We start from the raw sequence: 19,574 nt of genomic DNA, 5'->3' as shown, positions 1-19,574 counted from the left end.
GATGGGGTTCTGGATCCCTGAAGGTCATCAGAGGACCTCCAGGAGGATTGGCTATTTTTTTTGTTGAGATTTAGGGCCAAGCTGCCCTGGGCACGACTCACCGCCGGCTTTTCTCTTAGCAGGATTTCTGCTGGCATGCTCTTGACCTGTATCACTTGCTTAAGCAAGACCATTTGCCTTCTGGCATGGCCACTCAGAGATCTCTCCATCTCCTAGTCCATGGCTCCGTGGTGCCGTGTGCCCTCGGTCCTCCAGGATCCTTATCTCTGTCGGGGCAGCCCCACCATCCCCCGTCCTCAGGCGAGGGCCGTGGGCTTCCTCCTGGATGTCTCCCTTCCTCCTCCCCGCTACTGCAAACCATTCATTTGGCCTCCTGAGCAGCTAGCTCTGCCCCCCACCCCCTCCTCTACCCCCCAGTGCCCCACCCTGGCCACCTCCCTGAGTCCCCAGCCTCCGTGCCACCTCCTATGGCCCACTCTCCACTCAGCAGCCAGGAGGATCTTTCTATATGTGGCCATGTCTGTCTCCTGCTTCAGACCCTCCCACGTGTCCCACAGCCCTCAGGACATAGCCTCAGCACCTCCGTGAGGCCTGCCTCTCCAGCCTCACTGGTCGCTTTCACTTCCCCGGGGAGGCTGTCTGAATTTCAGAGCCCGCCTCCGTGTTCTCCCTCTGCCTACAGTTTCTTCACACTCTTCACCCCACACTCCCCCGTCCTGCCAGCTTGAGCACTGATGCTCCTCCTCTGGGAAGCCTTCCCCGAACCTCCCCCGGCATAGATGAAGGGCCGCCACTGTGTCCCTCAGTTCCCTGTGTGTTTGTGGACAGTGGCCTTGAGCACTCTCCATGCCGTCAGCCAGGTCAAGAGTGTGTGTGCTCGTTTGTGTGCACTCGTCTTCAAGCTCTGGGACCTTCCCAGTGCGTCTTTGTGTGACCGTCATGCAGCACAGAGGCTGACCCTGGTAGGTCCTTGGTATCTATTTGACGAAAGGATGGGTGAGTGCAGGAGTTGGGCTAAATGAAACCCCCTGCTGTTAGAGCAGGGATCCGTTCACTGATCTCCAGTGTGCCTCAGGATCACCCCAAAGGGGACCTGGAAACAAGCATTTGCTAGGACCTTCCCCCCACCTCAAGGCTCCAACTTGGTAGGTCTGGAATGTAGAACGTGCAAGGCTGACGCTGCCGGTCCAGGGAACACATGGCAAGAGTCACTGAGCTAAACCATTGTCAGATCTCAGCCTCCACTGTCAAATCGGGGAAAACAGACTTCCTCTTCCAGCTCCTGGCCACCACCATTCAGCCTTCATTCAGCAGGGGGTCTCAGGCACTGTTTGAGGTACTCACTCGCTGGGGGCTCCTGTGGGCAGTGCCACTGGCTGCGGTGAAGGGAGCGCCCCGGAAATCGTGCGCACCCCGACGAGAGCGCTGGTAGACTAAGTCCCTGGAAGAGGGAGCCCAGCCCAGCCCCAGAGGTCTGTCTAGCCTGGCTGCCTGGAGGAGGCAGTGTTTGAACAGGGCTTTGAGAGGTCCCCAGGAGTTTGCCACAGAAAGGAGGGAGAAAGACCTTCTGGACAGAGCAGAGGCCACAGACAGGAGTAAGCGGAATGGTGTGGAATGCAGGAGGAATGGAGAGGAGTTTGGGGTGTGGAGGCCCCTGGGTGGCAGCAGCGGCCGAGACTGGAAATGGCAGCCAGTACCCAGTGATTAGCCAAGAACAGAGGTGATGGGATTGATGTTACTGATAAATCCAGGGGGCATTTATTTTTTTCAAAGTCTTGGTGTCCCTTCCCTTTATTATTAATTTTTAAACTTTCTGAAATAATTGTAGGTTCACAGGAAGTTGCAAAGAAACGTGCCGGGAGCTCCACGAATCCCTCACCCAGCCTCCCCCATGCAAATAGCAAAGCAAGACATTGACATTGGTACAGTCCATAGAGCTTATTCAGAATTCACCAGTTGCACGTGGACACGTGTGTGTGGTGAGTGTGTGTGGCTCTGTGTGGTTTTGTCACATGTGTGCTGTTGTGTACCCACCACCACAATTTGTACACTGTACCCTCCCCGCAGAGCTCCGTCCCGCTACCCCTTTAGAGCCACACCATTCTCATTCTCTCCCCCATACTTAATCTCTGGCAACCCTTAATCTGCTCTGCATCTCTAACTCTTGCTATTTTATAACTGTTATATAAAAGGAATCACACAGTATACATCCTTTGGAGATTCTTTTTCACCCAGCATAATTTCCTCGAGGTTCATTCAAACCCTTGTGTGTATCAGCAGTCAGTTCCTTACTGCTGAACTGGATTCCATGGTCTGGAACTAGCCCAGTACGGATAACCAACCATTCACCCTTCAGAGGATATTTGAGTGGTTTCTGGGCTTGGGCACGTTACAAACATGCACCTTCTGAACATGCATGAAAATAAATTTTGCTTTCCCTGGAACAAATGCCCAAGAATACAATTGCCTGCCAAGATACGGAAACAGCCTAAACTTTCATTGACCGATGAATGGCTAAAGAAGATGTGATATATATACAAGCCATGGAATGTTATCCAGCCATAAAGAAAGGAAGTCCTTCCTGTGGATGAATCTGGAGGTTATTACGCTTAAGTAAAAGATATCAGAGAGAATAGGACAAATACTGGAATGGTGTCCCTTATACGGAGAATCCCAAAAAAAGTTGTTGAACTCCTAGAAAAGACAGAGTAGTGTGGTGGTTGGCTGGGGTGGGGGAAGTAGGGAGATTTGGGCCAGAGGGGACAAAGTTGCGGTTACGAGATGAGTAAGTTCAGAAGATCTAACGTACGTATAGGCATGGTGCCTCAAATTAATAATTCTTCACCAGGCATTTGAAAACTGCCAAGAGTAATCTTCAGCATTGTCCCCCAAGACTAGATGACTCTGTTCCAGGAGAGATGGGCTCATTAACCTGATTGTGGTTATTGCTTTGCACTGTGTATGTCCATGTATCACTGGTTTTCACTAGTTATTCTATTAGCCATGTAAGGAGGTCTCGTCATGTTAATTTGCATTTCTCTAAAGGCTGATGGTGTCCAGCATCTTTCCGTGTGCTTATGTGCCAACTGTGTATCTCCTTTTTTTTTTAAAAGATATTATTTATTTATTTGACAGATAGAGATCACATGCAGGCAGAGAGGCAGGCAGAGAGAGAGAGGGGGGAAGCAGGCTCCCTGCTGAGCAGAGAGCCCGATACGGGCTCGATCCCAGGACCCTAAGATCGTGACCTTAGCCGAAGGCAGAGACTTAACTCACTGAGCCACCCAGATGCCCCACCTGTGTATCTCTTTAGGAAGTGTCCATGCATGTCTTTTGCCCATTTTCTAACTGGATTCAACAGTTTTCAGTTTTGGAGAGTTCTTTGTATATACTAGACACAAGTCCTTTGTCAGCTGTGTGACTTGCAAATATTTTCTCCCCATCTTTAACATGTTCTTTCACCTCCTCAGTAGGGTCTGTAGCAGAACAAAGGGTATCCAATTTGATGAGGTCCAAATTACATTGCTTTCCTCTGAGGGTCCACGTTTTTGATGTGAAGTCTAAGAACCCTTTGCCTAGACTGGGGTCCTGAAGATTTTCCTTTTTTCCCCTAGAAGTTTTATTAATTTTTTTTTTTTAAAGTAGGTTCTACACCCAGCATGGGGCTTGAACTCACAACCCTGAGATAAAAGAGTCAGATGCTCCAGCCAGGTGTCCTTCTATGTTTTATCATTTTGTATTCCGCATTGAAGTCCATGATCCATTTTGAGTTCATTTTTACATAATGTGACAGGTTTAGGTTGATGTTACTTGTTGGCCTACTGACGTCCAGTTTGCTCCAGCACTGTTTCTGGGGAAGGCTCTCTGTCTTCCATCACATCACTCTTGCTGCTTAAAGCAATAGATCACTGAAAGGGGAACTCAGTTGGACATGTTTGTGTGGGTCTGTTTCTGGCTCCCCGGTCTATTCTGCTGAGCTGTATACGTGATCTTGGTGCTCCCAAGCACTCCACAGGTGGGGATTTAATTATCCTACATGACAGAGGGGGGTAGCAGGCTCCATGAATCCCCTTGGTCAGGGTCGCTCTTCCAAGAAGTGGCCAAGTCGGGATGGGAACCCAGGCCCATGCCAATCTGGAGAGCAGACATTGACCTGAGCGAGACTTGTCCTAACAGAGGACTCTGAGCTTATTCTCCAAATCAGGGTGACATACATGGTCCCTCCTGGGGTCCCAGCCCCACGGTGACACTTCATCTCTGTCAACATCAGGGTCCCGAGTTTGGCAAAAGGGTGCTAGCATGGTGCATCCCCTCCAACCTCAGAAGTGTCATTCACAGCCAGTCACCAGCCTGTGGCAGGAGGCCCAGGAGCTGGCCGGGGCTGTGCCAGTGGCCTTTAGTCTTAGGTCCTTTCCCCTTTCCCCTCCGCATGGCCGCCCGATGCCATCCTGGAACCTGTGGGAGCCCAGCCAGACATTCCCACCCAAACCTGGACACCCCCAGCTTGGGACTCCTCTGTCTCCTGCTGTCTCCGGCGGGCCTGCTACTTGCCAAATTCATCAAGCTTGTAGGGTTGTGGGGGCCCGTATGCACAAAATCTGTTCCAGGGCCCATCTTAGATTCTGTGGGAAACAGGGTGGTAAGATGGCCTGCCCTCTGTCAGCCCCATGAGCGTGAGCCAGTGTCTTCATCTCTCTGCACCTCGGGTTTGCTCCCATGTAAAATGTGTGTCCCCAAGCAGCACTGAGAATGTTCACGGAGGAAGACCCTGTAGAGCACTCAGAACTGGGTCTGGCACACCGTAAGTGCCAGGCCCAGTTAACACTGATGACCATTACTGCCCCTCGAGCGCCTGTCCTGGTGGCTGGGGGACAGAGGCTGGCAGATGACATCCCTGTCCTCGGGAGTTGGCCACCCTTGTTGGCAAAGTGAGCAAAGCACCGAACTTTGTATGGAGCATTAGGACAGAATAACACACCCAGCGCAGCAAGCCTGCCTGGCTGGACTGGACCCCAGATGTTTGCTCACGGGACCAGCTGGCTGGCCTTCTTTTTTTTTTTCTTTCCCTTTTTTTCCTGCCAGCTCTATAGAGTTGTACATTGGTGAGGGGGCATTTGACTGCAGGACAGAAAAGCTAACTTGAGAAGGCATGAGGCATCAAGGGAATGGGTCATCACATAGTAGGTCCACAGGTGGAACGGCTGTAGGGCTGGTGTATTCTTTAGGGAAGACCTCAGGGACCTGGTTCCACTAGTGACTCATGTTGGCTCTTGGTGCCCCAGGCAAAATCAGTGCCCTGCAGAAAAGGAGGGAAGAGCTTCTTTTGGTATCTAAGAGGAAGGGAGCTGGGTCTTTTTGCCTCCGCTGAACCATCCCCTTGCAGGTCACATTGGACCTGCACGACTATCTTCAACTGTCAGGATTTACTCAAGTTGCATGATTGAGGGGTGGCCACGACAGGGAACCCTGGGCTTCCTCAGCAGAGACCAGGAAGGTTAATGGTTTTTGGTGTGGCGGCCCATCATGGCTATATCATCCATCCACCCTCTCCCCGGTCATCTGGGAATTCACCCATGCATTGTCCCGTCAGTCCCCATGGGAGCCTGGCAGAGCAGGCTGGACCCCTCCCCTCCAGAGAGGCTCTTGCCCATGTCACATCTGTCTTGGTACTCTGTTCTTTGGCCACAGAGGAAAGTACCATGCTCAAAGCCAGTAACCTGGTAGCCCAAGGAGGCTGAGCCAAAGGCTTCCCTGCCTGCCTGCCCGGGTCAGTAAGCACAGCAGCTTTTCCCAGATAGTGCCAGAAACGTCAATGAGTTTCTCACTGAAACCCAAACCCTTTCTCTCTGATGTGGTGTCATCTTCCAAGAAAAGATAGAAGACATTAACATTTCTCAGATGAACTTGAGGGCAGCTCTGGTCTTTTCCTCTGGAGGTTTTGCCCAGAACCATGCATGCTGAGATAAAGAATGGGTCCAGATTTCCAGTCTCTTGTCCATGCCTTGACTGTGATCGAAATGGCCCCAAATGGGGACATATCTGCACCCCCAAAGAATGGGCAGCATAAGCCAGTCAGTTTCCCTTAGGCTCACAAGGTTTTGTTTGAGAATTATGCAATTGCACAAAATACAGATTGTCTTCATGCAGAACAGTAGCTGAGCGGTAGAGCCTGGTGAAACCCTTCCAGGTACAGGCGGTCTGTCGTTAGGATTAGGTGTAGCTGCCTGCAAGAGGAAACAATGACTCCGACAGGACATGCTGGCAGAGACCTGGGCTCCCTCACCCGAGCTCTGCCATTCTTGGCCTGTTGCTCCCCGTTCTTACAGTGGCTGCTGGAGCTTCAGCCTTGAGGAGGAGATGAGGCAGAGGCACCCACAGCACACTTGCAGGTATTTCCTGAAAGTCACACATGACACTTTCATCTCCACGGCGAGAATTGCAGGAGAGCCTGAAAATGCTGTCTGCTAACCGGTTACATTGCGGCCCCGGATACGGCCGGGGTTCTGTTACGGAGGCAGAAGCGGGGTCTAGACACTGGGGGAGCCTCCACTCAGGCCTTGTGCCGGCTGACCCCAGCGGCCACGGCCATTTTCCTTCGGCACGCAGGTTTTGATCCAGACATCTCGAGAAAATGGAATAAACACATCGACCCTTGAATTCCCTGCCGTGGCAACTGGGGCTGCATTATCTACCAGCAGTTGGGCGACTGATAAGTCAGTATTGTGCGCGGCTATTCATTTTCTTGTTTTGGCCCTGTCTTGTCTTCCTTGCCTGGAGGACTTAGAGGTGAGGGTTTGGGCAGAAACAAGTTTTTCCTCCCCCCATCCCCACCCCCCACGTCCCCAACCCTCACCCCCCTGCAGCCCGGGAGACAAAGCCTAGGGGTTCAGAGTTAGTCTTTGTGGAAACAGCCCCGCCTTGAGGCTGGCAGGACAACCCTGGAGTTGCAAGTATAGACAAAAGGAACCAAATGAGAAATCACAAAGCCAGCTCTATTAATGGGAGACTTGTTAAGTCTTCCGAGGTCCAAGGCCTGTGTCAGTAGGGCACTTCTGACTGGGATCCGGCCGACTCCAATACCGTACGAGCGTATTCTCTCCCAGAAAAGGAGTCTCAGAAGTAGGTCAGGCTCCAGGAAGGGTGGCTCTAGCATTTCGGCCACAGTATCAAGGCCCCTGTCCCTCCCACCTCTTGTCTTCCGCTCTCAGCGGAGGCCACCTCCTCAGGCTGGCGGCAGGAGGGCAGCAGCAGCTCGTGGTGTTCTGTCTGGCCCCAGCGACACCTGGGGGAAGAAGAGCAGCTGTCCTTCCTCATCCTCTCTCTGAGGACCCGGGAAACTTTTCCTGGAAGCCCTCCCAGCACCCAAAAACATCAGTGGCTTAGATCAGCCAAGGTGTGTCTTGCACCCATACTAGAGGCGACTCCACTTCTGGTTGGCAGGGGACCCCTTGGGACCCTGGCTGCCAGGGCAAGCCACTACCTCCAAGTCACTGCCTCACAGCTCCCGACAAGACCAGGCATAGCCCCGACCCAGCCTGTCGCAAGGGGCTGGAAGTGCGGCCCCACTGTGGGCTTGCCAGGGGGAGGGCCAGGTGTATTTTCTGAGAGTCATTGTGGCTCTTCTATGCTCTCACGTCAGATTAGCCAAAATTGAGTCCTTTGCCTGTCTCTGAACCAACCCCAGGCAGGGAGAAGGTTTCCGGTCATGATAGCTCTGATCTGAGGCCGAATGGATGTTGGACGCGCCCTTAGGATTCACTCCAGGGTGTGGAACTGCAGGGAGAGCCTTCTGCCTTCTGCCAGTTTCTACCCTAGATCTCAGCCCTCCCTGCCGGTGAACAGAGCCAGCCTCTGGGAGAATCCATGTTGAGGAGATAACTTCGGTATTTCATCCGTCCTATAATCCTGTGAAGTAGAAGATGTCATTATCCCATTGTTCAGGTGGGGAAACTGCAGCTCAGGCTAACAAGCACTTGCCTAACCAAGGTCACGTAGCTAGCAATGGATGAAGCTGGGGTTTGAGCCCCACTCTGCCTCATTCTGGAGCCCAAGTGTAAGCTGCTCTACCACAGCTCCTTCCTCCAACAGAGGGACAGGCACAGAGTCCCGGCCCACTGGCCAGTTGTCACAGCTGTGTCTGTGTCAGCCTCCGGCTTAGGGTCGGTCTTCTGAGGAAAGGTCTACCGAGTTTCTGCCTCTCGACAGTTGAGGGAGACTGCAGCTCAGGGCTGGGAAGGGACTGTCCCCGGCTGAGAAAGGGGCCAGGCCTCCTGTGCCTACAGATGCTTCAGCCCCAAGACAGGCCTGCGAGGCGGGGCTGCTAACAATAGCTCACCCGACTCACAGCCAAGAAACAAGCCCCCTGAGGAAGGTGTGGGTAGGGCCTCCGCCCTGGTGGCTTCGGCCCCTGCTTCCCCGGTGGACCCTGCATCGCCTGCGCTCCCTGGCACGCTTCCCAGGCGAGACTCATTCCTGACCCTCCGCTAATAGCACGTTTCCAGGATTACTCATCTAGCCTCCCCTCCACGCGGAGCCTCCAGTGTGTTTAAAACCCCCCAGCGAGCAAGTCTCTGGCTCAGGTGGTTTTTGTCACGCCAGCCCTTCACCCTGTGCTTGCCTCTCACTCCCCTGCAGGTATGCGGCCGCCCCACACCCACTGCTGTCTTTTGACCCCCACTTCAGCCACGATGGGATGTCCAGCGGCGACTCCTCCTCGGGCGGCCTGACCAGCCAGGAGAGCACCATGGAGCGTCAGAAGCCAGGTAGGGCCTCCCCAGGCCGGCTGAGCCTGCCCGCCTGGCCCAGCAGGACCGCTTCCCATCCGCCAGGGGACACCCCTCCTCCTGTCGGCAATGGATAGAACACAAGAGGAACCTGCTGGAGCCACACATGAGATTAGGGAGGTCACCTGAGAAAGCAGCAGGGACCCGGGAGCCCGATCCTCCTCCATCCAGACAGGGCATCGGCCTATGGTATTTGCTCAGGAGCCCGCATGCAGATGTGTGGTGCGGGGGTGGCGACCTCCCAGGGAAACAGCTGAAAACGGACTAAAAGCGGAGCTGCCAGGGGAGCAGAACCAACTGTGTTCTGAGGATTTTCCTTACATAAAGCTTCTTGTGCTCGCTTCCCACTGTCGTGGCTGTACGGCCCATACTGAGACCAGAGCCCGGGTCCTCAGTGTGCAACAGGGATAACACATCCCAGAGTGAATGCCCCACACCCCACCCCCCAGGCAAGAGGCCCACCTCGGCCAGCCTCCCAAAGCCCCCCGGGCCCCTCCCAGTCAGCACCCCCAGAGGCTACCCTGCCCGGCTTCTCACAGCCAAACTTAGTTCTGCCTCATTCTGCATTTCACATATATGAAGCCAGCCCCCGCTGGCTAGACGCATCATGTGTGCGTGTCTGGCCTCTGTCGCTCAGGGTCGCGTTCTCGAGCGTCAGCCTCATACTTGTGTGGAACAGTGCGGTTTCCCAGGCGTATCCCATTATATGAACGACCCACAGTTTATTAGTCCGTGCTGGCATTGATGGACATTTGGGTCGTTTCCAGCTGGAGACGGCTTAGAATTGTGCTGTCGGGAATATTCTCGAATCATACTTTGGTGGTGTGTCTGCCTGGGAGCGGAATGGCTGGGTCACATGCTGAATGTTCCAAGAAGCTGCCACACCTTTTCCCAGAGTGACAAACCATGTCACGCTCCCACCAGAGACAGGAGCGCCTGAGTTGCCCCATGTCCTCACCCACGTTTTCACTTCGGCCATTCTAGAAGTGAGCGCCTAGTGGCATCGCCTTGTGGTTTTAATGTGCGCTTTTCTGGTGCTCGATGAGACCGAGCATCTTCTCAGTCTGTTTATGCTGCTCTGTGTGATGATTAATCGTGAGCATATACACTTAGATGAAGATTCGATGTCATTCCACACAACAAACTTGTAGACCCTCCGAAGCCTGAGAACTACTAGATGAGTGGGTGGGTTCAAAAGAAAGGAAATCAGTGAAGCGTCCCAAGAGCATTGACATTAGACCGGGGGGAGGCATGGAGCTGTCCTCTTAGACGTTCACGAATTTCCAGGCAGCCCAGGGGGATGATCACGTCAGCATGTCACCAGCTCCCTCAGGGCAGGGAAGTGTTTGCATGTCCCAGGATTAGTGGCCTGGGAATTCCTTGGAACCCCAACCCCTGTGGTTCCCTTCAACCAGGGAAAATTGTTGAACTTCGGGCAAGCAGGTCACCCTCCCAACCTCGCTCTCCCTTCTGCTTTAGGGCCTGCAGACTTGGCTTGCTTCCCTCGGTACGGCCCTGCCCGCCACTGCCACTACCCGCGATTCTGTGCTCTCTGCTGCAGCACACACGGGTCTGCATCTCTTTCTCCCCACCCCTTCCAGAAAAAGGAGAGCGTTCCATGGTGGTCTCCTGACACCAAAGTGTAAAACGGGGAGGACATTTTTCCAGTGTTCACCCAAATGGGGGGTCACGGAAACTCCCCATTGTCCTTCCCTTCTCTTTCCTTTCCTAGAGCTTGGTTCCCCGTTCACTTCCTTGGGATTGTTACGAGTTAACTTAATAGCAGCCCCCCTCCTCCCCACACAGGAATCAGGGCAGTCTGTGTTTAGAAATCGTCATGAAGCCTAGAAACTGCTCAAGGCGTAGAGACAAGGCAGTTCAGGCTGGGGAGCACCAGCCACCATGACAGACATGGGGAATCACCCAGATCAGAGGACGGTAATCATAGGCACAGCAGTATGATTCTGCATATGTGTTAGATGCCTGGTGCTATACTTAGTACTCCCTGTCTCCTCTTTTTTTTTTTTAAGATTTTTATTTATTTATTTGACAGAGATCACAAGTAGGCAGAGAGAGGCGGGGAAGCAGGCTCCCCACCAAGCAGAGAGCCTGATGCGGGGCTCAATCCCAGGACCCTGAGATCATCACCTGAGCCAAAGGCAGAGGCTTAACTCACTGAGCCACCAAGGTTCCCTTCCCCGTGCCCTCTTAACAAGGGGGAATCATTCTAGCAGGAGAGCCAAGAGGTCACCAGGGGCTGGTCCAGAGACCCAGTGAAGGGTTCAGTTACCAGGGTCTGTGAAGGGCAGAGTGGAGGCCCCTGGAATAGCCCAGAAGGGAAAGAATCTAGCCCTTCATCCCTCTGTTAATTTGACATGTCACTAATCATAAACTCCAGACTGGGCACCAGGGACACACAGTGGGAGCCAGAGAGGCACATTCCCTTCCTTCTTGGAGCCAACAGACTGGTGGAGAGACGGACAACAAACAGGCACACAGTGATAAATGAGCACCAGGAATGCTAACTAGTGGAAACTATAATACAGTGCTGAGAGAGAGATGGTCAGGGTTTGGGGGAATCTCTGAGCAAATCATATTTCAAGTAAGGCTAGAAGAATGCAGAGGAGTCCGCTGGGAGAAGAAGATTCAGGGGAAAGAGAATAGTCAGGGTATACCGAGGTAGCCATGAGTGTAGGAGGAACAGTAACAAGGCCTGTGGCTGGAGAGGTGACAGTGGCTGAAGTCAGGGAAGTGACAGGGCCAGAGCCTGTGGGGAGGTCTCTGTCCTTTGCTCAAAGTGGGATAGGGGCTTGGTCCTTCCAAGCAGCGGAGGGATGGGATCTGACTTGGATGTTCACAGGGGCCTTCTGGCTACAGATGCTTGTAGGGTAGGGGTGGGGGTGAGGGAGATGGGCAGGTTCTAAAGGTAAAGTTGACAGAATTTCCTGATCTTCTACATGCATATGGGAGGCAGGAGTCAGGGGTGATACCGGGGAGCCACGTGGACTGAGCAGGAAAGACAGTGAGCGTTGTAGATTTGAGGGGAGATAAGGAGTTGGCTTTGGCCACGTTCAGCAGGAGGCATTGGGAGGCAGCTGTATAGACAAGTCTGAGGTCAGGAGTAGTTTGGGCCAGTCCTCTCTCAGGAGTAGTCTGGGAGAATGGGAGTCACCAGTGTAACAGGTGGGAGTTGAAGCTGGATGCAGCTACTGCAGGCTCGGCTGTAGAAAACGTGGTCTCTGGCATGATCCGGCCACCTCCCAGGAAACCAGTACCTCCTGAGCCTGTGGGATGCTCCACAGAGGAAAACCGTCTCTGGAGGTGGCAAAGGTGGATGAAATGGGCAGTCTCCCCACCACCACGCGGACAGGACACCCTTAGCTGTGCCAACCATCCTGAGCACCCCACCCCACGTACCCAGAGCAGGAATCTTCTGCTCTGGAGGCAGCAGAATGCGGTCGTGAGCTCAGGCTCCAACAGGCCCTGTGGGAAGTTCAGAGTCAGCAAACGTGACCTCAGTGGTGATCTCATCTGTCCCGGCTTCAGGTCCCTCCTCTACAGTGGACACCCTAACTGTCTCTCCTTCTTGCATAATTTGGGGGCCCAATGAGATCACCCCTGTCCAGCCCTCTAAGCACAGACCCCAGCCCATCATTAAGAGAATGATGATTCCTGTTTTGGAAGCATGTACTCTCCATCATTGCCAGTGTTGTCCTTGTTGGGGAAACACAGAGAGGGGGCAGAGGTGGATAGCACAAGTCTGAGGCCCTTTCTGCATGACCTTGGACTAGGTATATAACCTCTCTGAGTCTTGACATTCTTCATCTTTTAGAAGTGATGTAATATCCACCAAGCAGTATTGCTGGGAGGACTTAGTAAGGGAATGTGTGCAAAGCAGTTGTGGTAATACCTAGCACAGGTCATGTGCATATAGTCATCTTTATTACCGTTATTTTCAATATAGCAGTGATCAAAAGTGTGGGCTGTGGGGTCAGACCATCAAGGCTCCAGTCCTCTGTCCTCTGTCCGTGCATTTGTGTTTGGTAGATACTAACCAGTCCTCCCTGGAGGTGTATACTATTTTTTTTTTTTTTTTTTTTTTTTAAGATCAGTTGCTGAGTTGAGGCATAATGACTACCTGGAAAAATAGACTCATTTATACCCACACCAGCTATCCCGATATTAAACCTATTTTACCTTGGAACCAGCAGCTCCATTTGTGGAGTTCTGTCCCAACACAGTCCCACACTTGCTCAAGGGCCACCCTAACAGTGTTGTAAGGAAGAATTAAAAACCACCTAAATGTCCATCAGTAGGAAACTAGTTTAAAAAGCGGTGTCCAGGGATGCCTGGGTGGTTCATTGGGTTAAAGCCTCTGCCTTTGGCTCAGGTCATGGTCTCAGGCTCCTGGGGTGGAGCTCTGAGTCGGGCTCTCTGCTCAGCAGGGAGCCTGCTCCCTCCTCCCCCGCCTGCCTCTCTGCCTACTTGTGATCTCTGTCTATCAAATAAATAAATAAAATCTTTAAAAAAAAAAAAAAAAAAAGTGGCGTCCAGGAATGCCTGGGTGGCTCAGTCAGTTAAGCCACTGCCTTCGGCTCGAGTGATCCCAGGGTGATGCCCTCATGATCCCAGGGTCCTGGAATTGAGTCTCGCATCAGCTCCATGCTCGTTGGGGAGCTTGCTTCTCTCTCTGCCTCTACGTGCCGCTCTGCCCGCTTGCGCTCTCTCTCTGTCTTTCTCTCTCTGACAAATAAATGAAGTCTTTAAAAAATTTTTTTAAAAAAGTGGCATCCATTCACATGATGGAATGCTGTACAGCCGTTAAAAACAATGTAACTTTGGGGTGCCTGGGTGGCTCAGTGGTTTGGGCCGCTGCCTTCGGCTCGGGTCATGATCTCGGGGTCCTGGGATCGAGTCCCGCATCGGGCTCTCTGCTCAGCAGGGAGCCTGCTTCCCTCTCTCTCTCTCTGCCTGACTCTGCCTACTTGTGATCTCTGTCTGTCAAATAAATAAATAAAATCTTTTTTAAAAAAAAAAATGTAACTTTATGTCCGGTTATGTGAACATAATATTATGAGGCTGTAAGGTGAAAAGCAAGTGTAAGTATAGTGTAAAGGGAGAAGTCACATTGTGGGACCAGGCTTAGTGTAATTCCTTTTTGTTTAATAAAATAAGTTATGCCCATTTAACCAGCAAAGGATTGCCACCTTGTGTACATAAAGAACACCACTTGCCGATAGGATAAAAGAGGTCAATCCCATGGATAAAGAGGAAAGGGAAATGAACAGGTAATTTACAAAGTAGAAAATTCAAATGGCCAGTAAGAATGAAAATGTGCTCAACCTTCTCTGGCAGTGACGATGGAGGATGGTCCTCAGGCTTCAACAAATTAACCCATGTGAAGCTCTAGGGTAGTATCTGGCACATACTAAGTGCTAGTAAGTATTTCATTACTGAGTACTGTTATACCCCAGGACATAAGTTGGTGGGGCCCTGATCCTGTGGGAGCTGAGCAGACAATCTGGCAGAGGGGTGGGACCATGTTTAGGGCCAAATTCCTCAGGTAAACTCAGGCCAGGGCTTGAGTCACCTCTAACCACTGATGTTTCTCTTGTCTTCCTGCAGAGCCTCTGTGGCATGTGCCCGCCCAGGCCCGGCTCTCCGCCATGGCTGGAAGCAGCGGGAGCAAGCAGGCCTCCAGGCAGGACGCAGCAGGCAAAGATTCCCCCAACAGGCATTCCAAAGTGAGTCTGGGCCCCACCTGCCTAATCCCGGGGAGCCAGGGCCTCAGGAGCCGACTGCCTGGTCTCCCTGACTGCCTGGGCTGGGTGGTGTCACGGGGTGTGGGCCTCTGAACACCACATGTGAGCACCTCCTCCATCTTCGCCTCCTCCGCTCCAGCAGAGGTCTGGAACCAGCCAGTGAGCCTCTTTCCACGCAGCGATTCTGGAACCTGGGCTTGCTGTCCTTCAGGGCCTCAGAGCCCTCTGCCAGGACCCTGCCTCTTGCTGGCAGGTTGGGTGGGAAGAAGAGAGGATCAGGTAGCAGTCTCTATAGCCCAGACTTGGAAATGGTATAAATCCTTTCTGCTTCTATTGCATTCGCCATTGCATATGAAAACTCCATCACGTGGCCACGCCACAGTGCAGGGGAGACTGGGAGTCGTGGTCCTGTGTGCCCGGGAAGAGGAGGTGGTTCTGGTGAGCCCTCGGCAGTCTCTCTGCATCCCTTCATTCTGCGGGAGTTTGGTGGGCACTTACCGCGTGCCGGGCCCTGGGACCATGGTGTTGGAGGGCACAAGTGAGCACCTGTGCTCACAAAGCTGATTTCCCAGTGGGAGCAGCGAGCAGGAAGCAGATGAACACATACGTTCTGTGACACCAGGAGCTGGTCTTCTCTGTGAGAGAGAAACAGAGCTCAGTTCAGGGGAAATAGAGCATCAGGCACTGCTACTGTAGGGTGAGGTGGTCACTGAGGGCCTCTGGGGAGGTGAGGAAGCCCTGTGTGAAGTAGGGGGCAATCCACAAACACACCCAAAGGAAGAGCGTTCCCAGGCGGAAGGAGCAGTGGGTGCCAAGGCCTGAGGTGGTGGTAGGCCTGACCCACACAGAGAACAGTCAGGAGGCCTGTTGGGAACAGAGGGATCAGGCAAGAGGGTGCAGATGAGGTTAGAGGCCAGAACGTGGGGTCAGATGGCACAGGGTCTCGGGGAGGACTCTGGCTTTTCCTGTGAGTGAAGTGAAACCACAGGAAGGTTCTAAGCAGGGAAGGGATATGAAACGGGGCAGGTGTTCACAGCCTCCCTCTGGCTGTTATGTAGGGAACAGACTGAGGGCCGGAGGACAGCAGGGAGGCTGTTGCTGTGGTGCAGTGGGAGATGGTGGTGGGTGGGCCTGGGGTGGAGCCAAGGAGGACCAGAGGTGGCAGGTCCTGGGTCCCCTTTGAAGATGCAGGCCACAGGATTTGCTGTGGGGCTGGACATGGGTGTGAGAGCAGAAGCAGGGTCCAGGGTGACTCCAGGGCTCCTGCTTGGGGTAGCTAACAGGATGGAGATGCCTTAATGAAGCAGGGAAGAGATGGATCCAGGAGGGAAGGCCAGGAGCACAGCTGTGTGGGTTGAGCCTGTGTTATGGGTGGCACCTTGCACACGTAATGTTGCGGTGCCTCTGAACAGGCCCACGAGGCAGGTTATCAATGGCCCGATTTTACAGATGTGGAAACTGAGGCATGGGAGAGCTCTGTCACTCACCCAAGGTACCATGGCCAAGAAGTGTGGGAGCCAGAGCTTAGGAGTGGGGAGGACACTGGGAGGGGAGGTCCGTGCCCTGGCTGTGGAGTCTGGGATGACACACTGTCTCGCCTTCCAGGGGGAGCCTCCGTACTCCAGTCACTCCAGCAGCAACACCCTCTCCAGCAACGCATCCAGCAGCCACAGTGATGACCGCTGGTTGGACCCCCTGGACCCCCTGGAGCCAGAGCAAGACCCCCTCTCCAAGGGGGGCTCCAGCGACAGCGGCATTGACACCACCCTCTACACCTCTAGCCCCAGCTGCATGTCCCTGGCCAAGGTTCCTCGGCAGGCCAAGCCACACAAGCCTCCAGGAACCATGGGCCTCTGTGGGGGCGGACGGGAGGCCGCCGGGCGGTCCCACCATGCAGACAGACGGCGGGAGGTCTCACCAGCTCCTGTGGTTGCTGGCCAGACCAAGGGCTACCGCCCGAAGTTATACTCCTCAGGCTCCAGCACCCCAACAGGCCTGGCGGGGGGGAGCCGCGACCCGCCCAGGCAGCCTAGGTAAGGCACTGCTCCCTACCCTGGTCCTTCAGGGAGTCCTGACCACCATCCGCTCTCCCCACAGTCCTGACAGTGGGGTTCCCCCACACACACACAGGGTCGTAGGTGGATTGCTTACACTCTGGTTTGCTTCCAAAGTCGGGAGGCTTGTGGACCACCCACTACAGCCCATCATTCAGCCCTCACGTACCCTGGGTGGAGGGGAAGAAGCTCCTGGCTGTCTGCTTCATCTGTCTCTAGTTCATTCTGACCCTCAGTCTCTGTCTGCTTGAGACTAGTGGTTTTATGCTTTCTGAGGGTAATTGTACATGTTCGGGGGGCCTTTGGTTGGAGGTAACAGGACATCTGACCCACAGTAGCTTAAACAAATTGAGGTTTTACAGGCCCCTGATGGGAAATCCAGAGGGCAGAGCCAGGTTGGTACTGCAGCTCAGGGAGGGCCTCAAGGCCTGGACCCTGGGTCTTCGCATTTCACTATTCTTACCCTGCTAGCTGCAGCGTCCTTGTCTGGGGTTTCCGTGGTGCCCATGGGGTGCATGGAGGATCACTTCTTGTAGCTCTCTTTCTCTGGAGAAAGCGAGAGCTTTCCCACAGGCCTTTGAGCAGGTGGTCATGAGGAAGTCTGAGAGATGACGGTTTAGCCTTCCAGCCCCTGGAGGGCTGTCGAGCACAGACTGCAAGACCCCAGTCGGGAGTTTCTTTCTTTCTTTCTTTCTTTTAAGATTTTATTTATTTATTTGATAGAGACACAACGAGAGAGGGAGCACAAGCAGTGGGAGTGGGAGAGGGAAAAGCAGGCTTCCCGCCAAGCAGGGAACCCAATGCGGGGCTCGATCCCAGGACCCTGGGATCATGACCCGAGCCAAAGCCAGACGCTAAACAACTGAACCACCCAGGCATCTCCAGTCCAGAGTTTCTGATTCAGTAGGTCAGAGTGGGGCCTGAGAATACGAATTTTGTTAAGTCCCGGTAGATGGTGATGCTGCTGGTCCGGGGACTGCACTCTGAGAACTACTGGTGGCGAGGCAGGCAGGGGCGTAAGTGAGAAGGAGCTGGCATTCAGCGGTCAGTCTGGGGCCTAGACTGCATACACCTTGAGCATCGGGTGAAAGCCGCATACCATCTCCCAGGAGAATGCGCAGAGGTGGGAAAACAGTTCTGCCCTCACGGGGCTCGGGGCTTATGTGGTTCTGGCACATGTGTCCCCTCGAGGTCTGCAGCCCCAGGGAATCGCTGCCTGTGCTGCCGTCCCCAGTGCAGACCCCGGAGGCCCCAGCCTTCCTTCCTTTCCCCGCCACACCTAAGCAGGAGCCAGCCCAGGACCCCCATACAGGGGGCGGTGGGTGGGGGGTCCTCTCCTTTGATTCTCTCCTTTGCCGGCCCTCAGACATACGGCCTTTGTCCATGCAGAACTCCTGCATCCAGGCAGTGGCCTTAGGCCTTGACCACAACCTACAGTGGATTTCGTCTGTGTCTCTGCAGAAATAGCTGTGTTTGTGAAAAGGCAAAGCAAATATGCCCCAAACAATGCTTAGCTTTTGTGTGAAGCGCTCTGAGGCAGTCACATCAGTTGAGAATGGGAGTACATCTTGACACCTCCTTAAATGATCTCATGACTTAGTGGTGGTTCTGACAGATTTGGAAACTACCATGTTTGAAGGTGCCCATATTGTGGGTGCCCCCCAACCCTGGTGCCCGACCTCCCTGAGTCAGGAGCCCGGAAGGGTGAAGGCAGAGAGGTCTCGAGTCCCAGTGAGCTTAGCCTTTGGCTCAGTCCACCTCCCCTAACAGGTGGTTCTCAGTCATCTGAACTCTCGGTCTTTTGACCAGCTCTTTCGTCCATTAATTTTTCCATTTGTTTCACTCACAGATCTTTCTTAGGGATCTTTTAGGTCACAGGTGCTGGGGTGGGAGCTGATACTGAGATACTGTATCTCAGACAGATACTGAGCAAAAGCAGATGCGTCCCCCAACCCCTGTCCTCGTCCGTCTCCTTTGAGGGAGACAGACGACAATCAGGCCATCACTGAGGCAAATGTCAGAGTGCACCCATCCAGAAGGCCTCTGTGCCAGGAGAGTTCTGAGTGCCACGGGGGTCCCAGCCCTCAGCTCCCCTAGTCCTGTGCTGGGCCTGGGACCATCTTAGTAAATCTGAGCAACGGGAGGGTTTTGAAATCTGTGCTATGAAGGCAGCAGGCTGGGGAGGAGACTGTGGCTGAAGCCAGGGGGTGGGTGTAAAATTACCCTGTGTCTGCCAGAAGGATTTGCTGAACCCAGAAATGAAGGGAATAAAATGGGAGAGGAGCCCACTACAAAAGAGGGCCCTGCGGTTGGGAGCTTTAATTTGCATACAGACAATTGATGCTAATTGCAAATCATTCTTATCTACTCATTAAGCTGCTTCCCGAAGTTTTCTCCTAGGCAACCAGGCTCTAGAGTGGAACAGCATTTCCCAAAATGGGGTGCTCGAGGTGATTTGGGTGGTACAGGAGGAAAATGTGTTTTTTTAAATGGATATGTGTTTGCTTTAATGAGTATTAGGAAAGTGTTCCCCGCCCATCCCCTGATACCATCTTGGACAAATTTAAGGAAAATTAAATGAGTTGATTTAAGATACATCTGCCAGTAGACGAGAGAACGGACCTCCACCAGGGTTCAAGCCCTCCCTCTGCCTTGCCTTGGCTCTGCGGCCTTGAGCAAATGACTGAACTTCTCTGGGCCTCAGTTTCCTCGTCTGTAAAATGGGGGATAAATCACATAATCTGCCTCCTAGGGATATGGTAAAGATTGAATGAGCTAATGTTTATGGGATCCTCAGGACAGTATGGGGCAGCAGACCTTGAACCTCCTGTCATTGAACTCACAGGGGATTGTTCTAAAATGAATTAAAATCAGAATATTTCTCCAGACTTGTGCTTATTACAGGCAGTGCTGGGGACATCACAGTGACTCGAGGGCTCAAAGTCCAACAGGGGAGACAAACCCATCCCAAGACA

At 53.3% G+C, this 19,574-nt stretch overlaps 1 protein-coding gene across 4 annotated transcripts in view; it reads left to right on the top strand.

Annotated features, from left to right (window-relative positions):
• Window positions 1-19,574, top strand: part of SIPA1L3 (signal induced proliferation associated 1 like 3) — a 234,986-nt gene that overhangs the window by 176,766 nt on the left and 38,646 nt on the right. For all 4 annotated transcript variants that reach the window (XM_032326312.1, XM_032326309.1, XM_032326311.1 and 1 more), the window contains exons 13-15: window positions 8,635-8,762; window positions 14,409-14,527; window positions 16,151-16,578. In XM_032326312.1, coding sequence (XP_032182203.1) covers window positions 8,635-8,762; window positions 14,409-14,527; window positions 16,151-16,578 — 675 coding nt within the window. The remainder of the gene's footprint in view (window positions 1-8,634; window positions 8,763-14,408; window positions 14,528-16,150; window positions 16,579-19,574) is intronic.

Source organism: Mustela erminea, chromosome 19, assembly GCF_009829155.1.
Source record: "Mustela erminea isolate mMusErm1 chromosome 19, mMusErm1.Pri, whole genome shotgun sequence".
Classification (NCBI taxonomy): Eukaryota; Metazoa; Chordata; class Mammalia; order Carnivora; family Mustelidae; genus Mustela; species Mustela erminea.
This window is presented reverse-complemented; position numbering and strand designations above follow the sequence as displayed.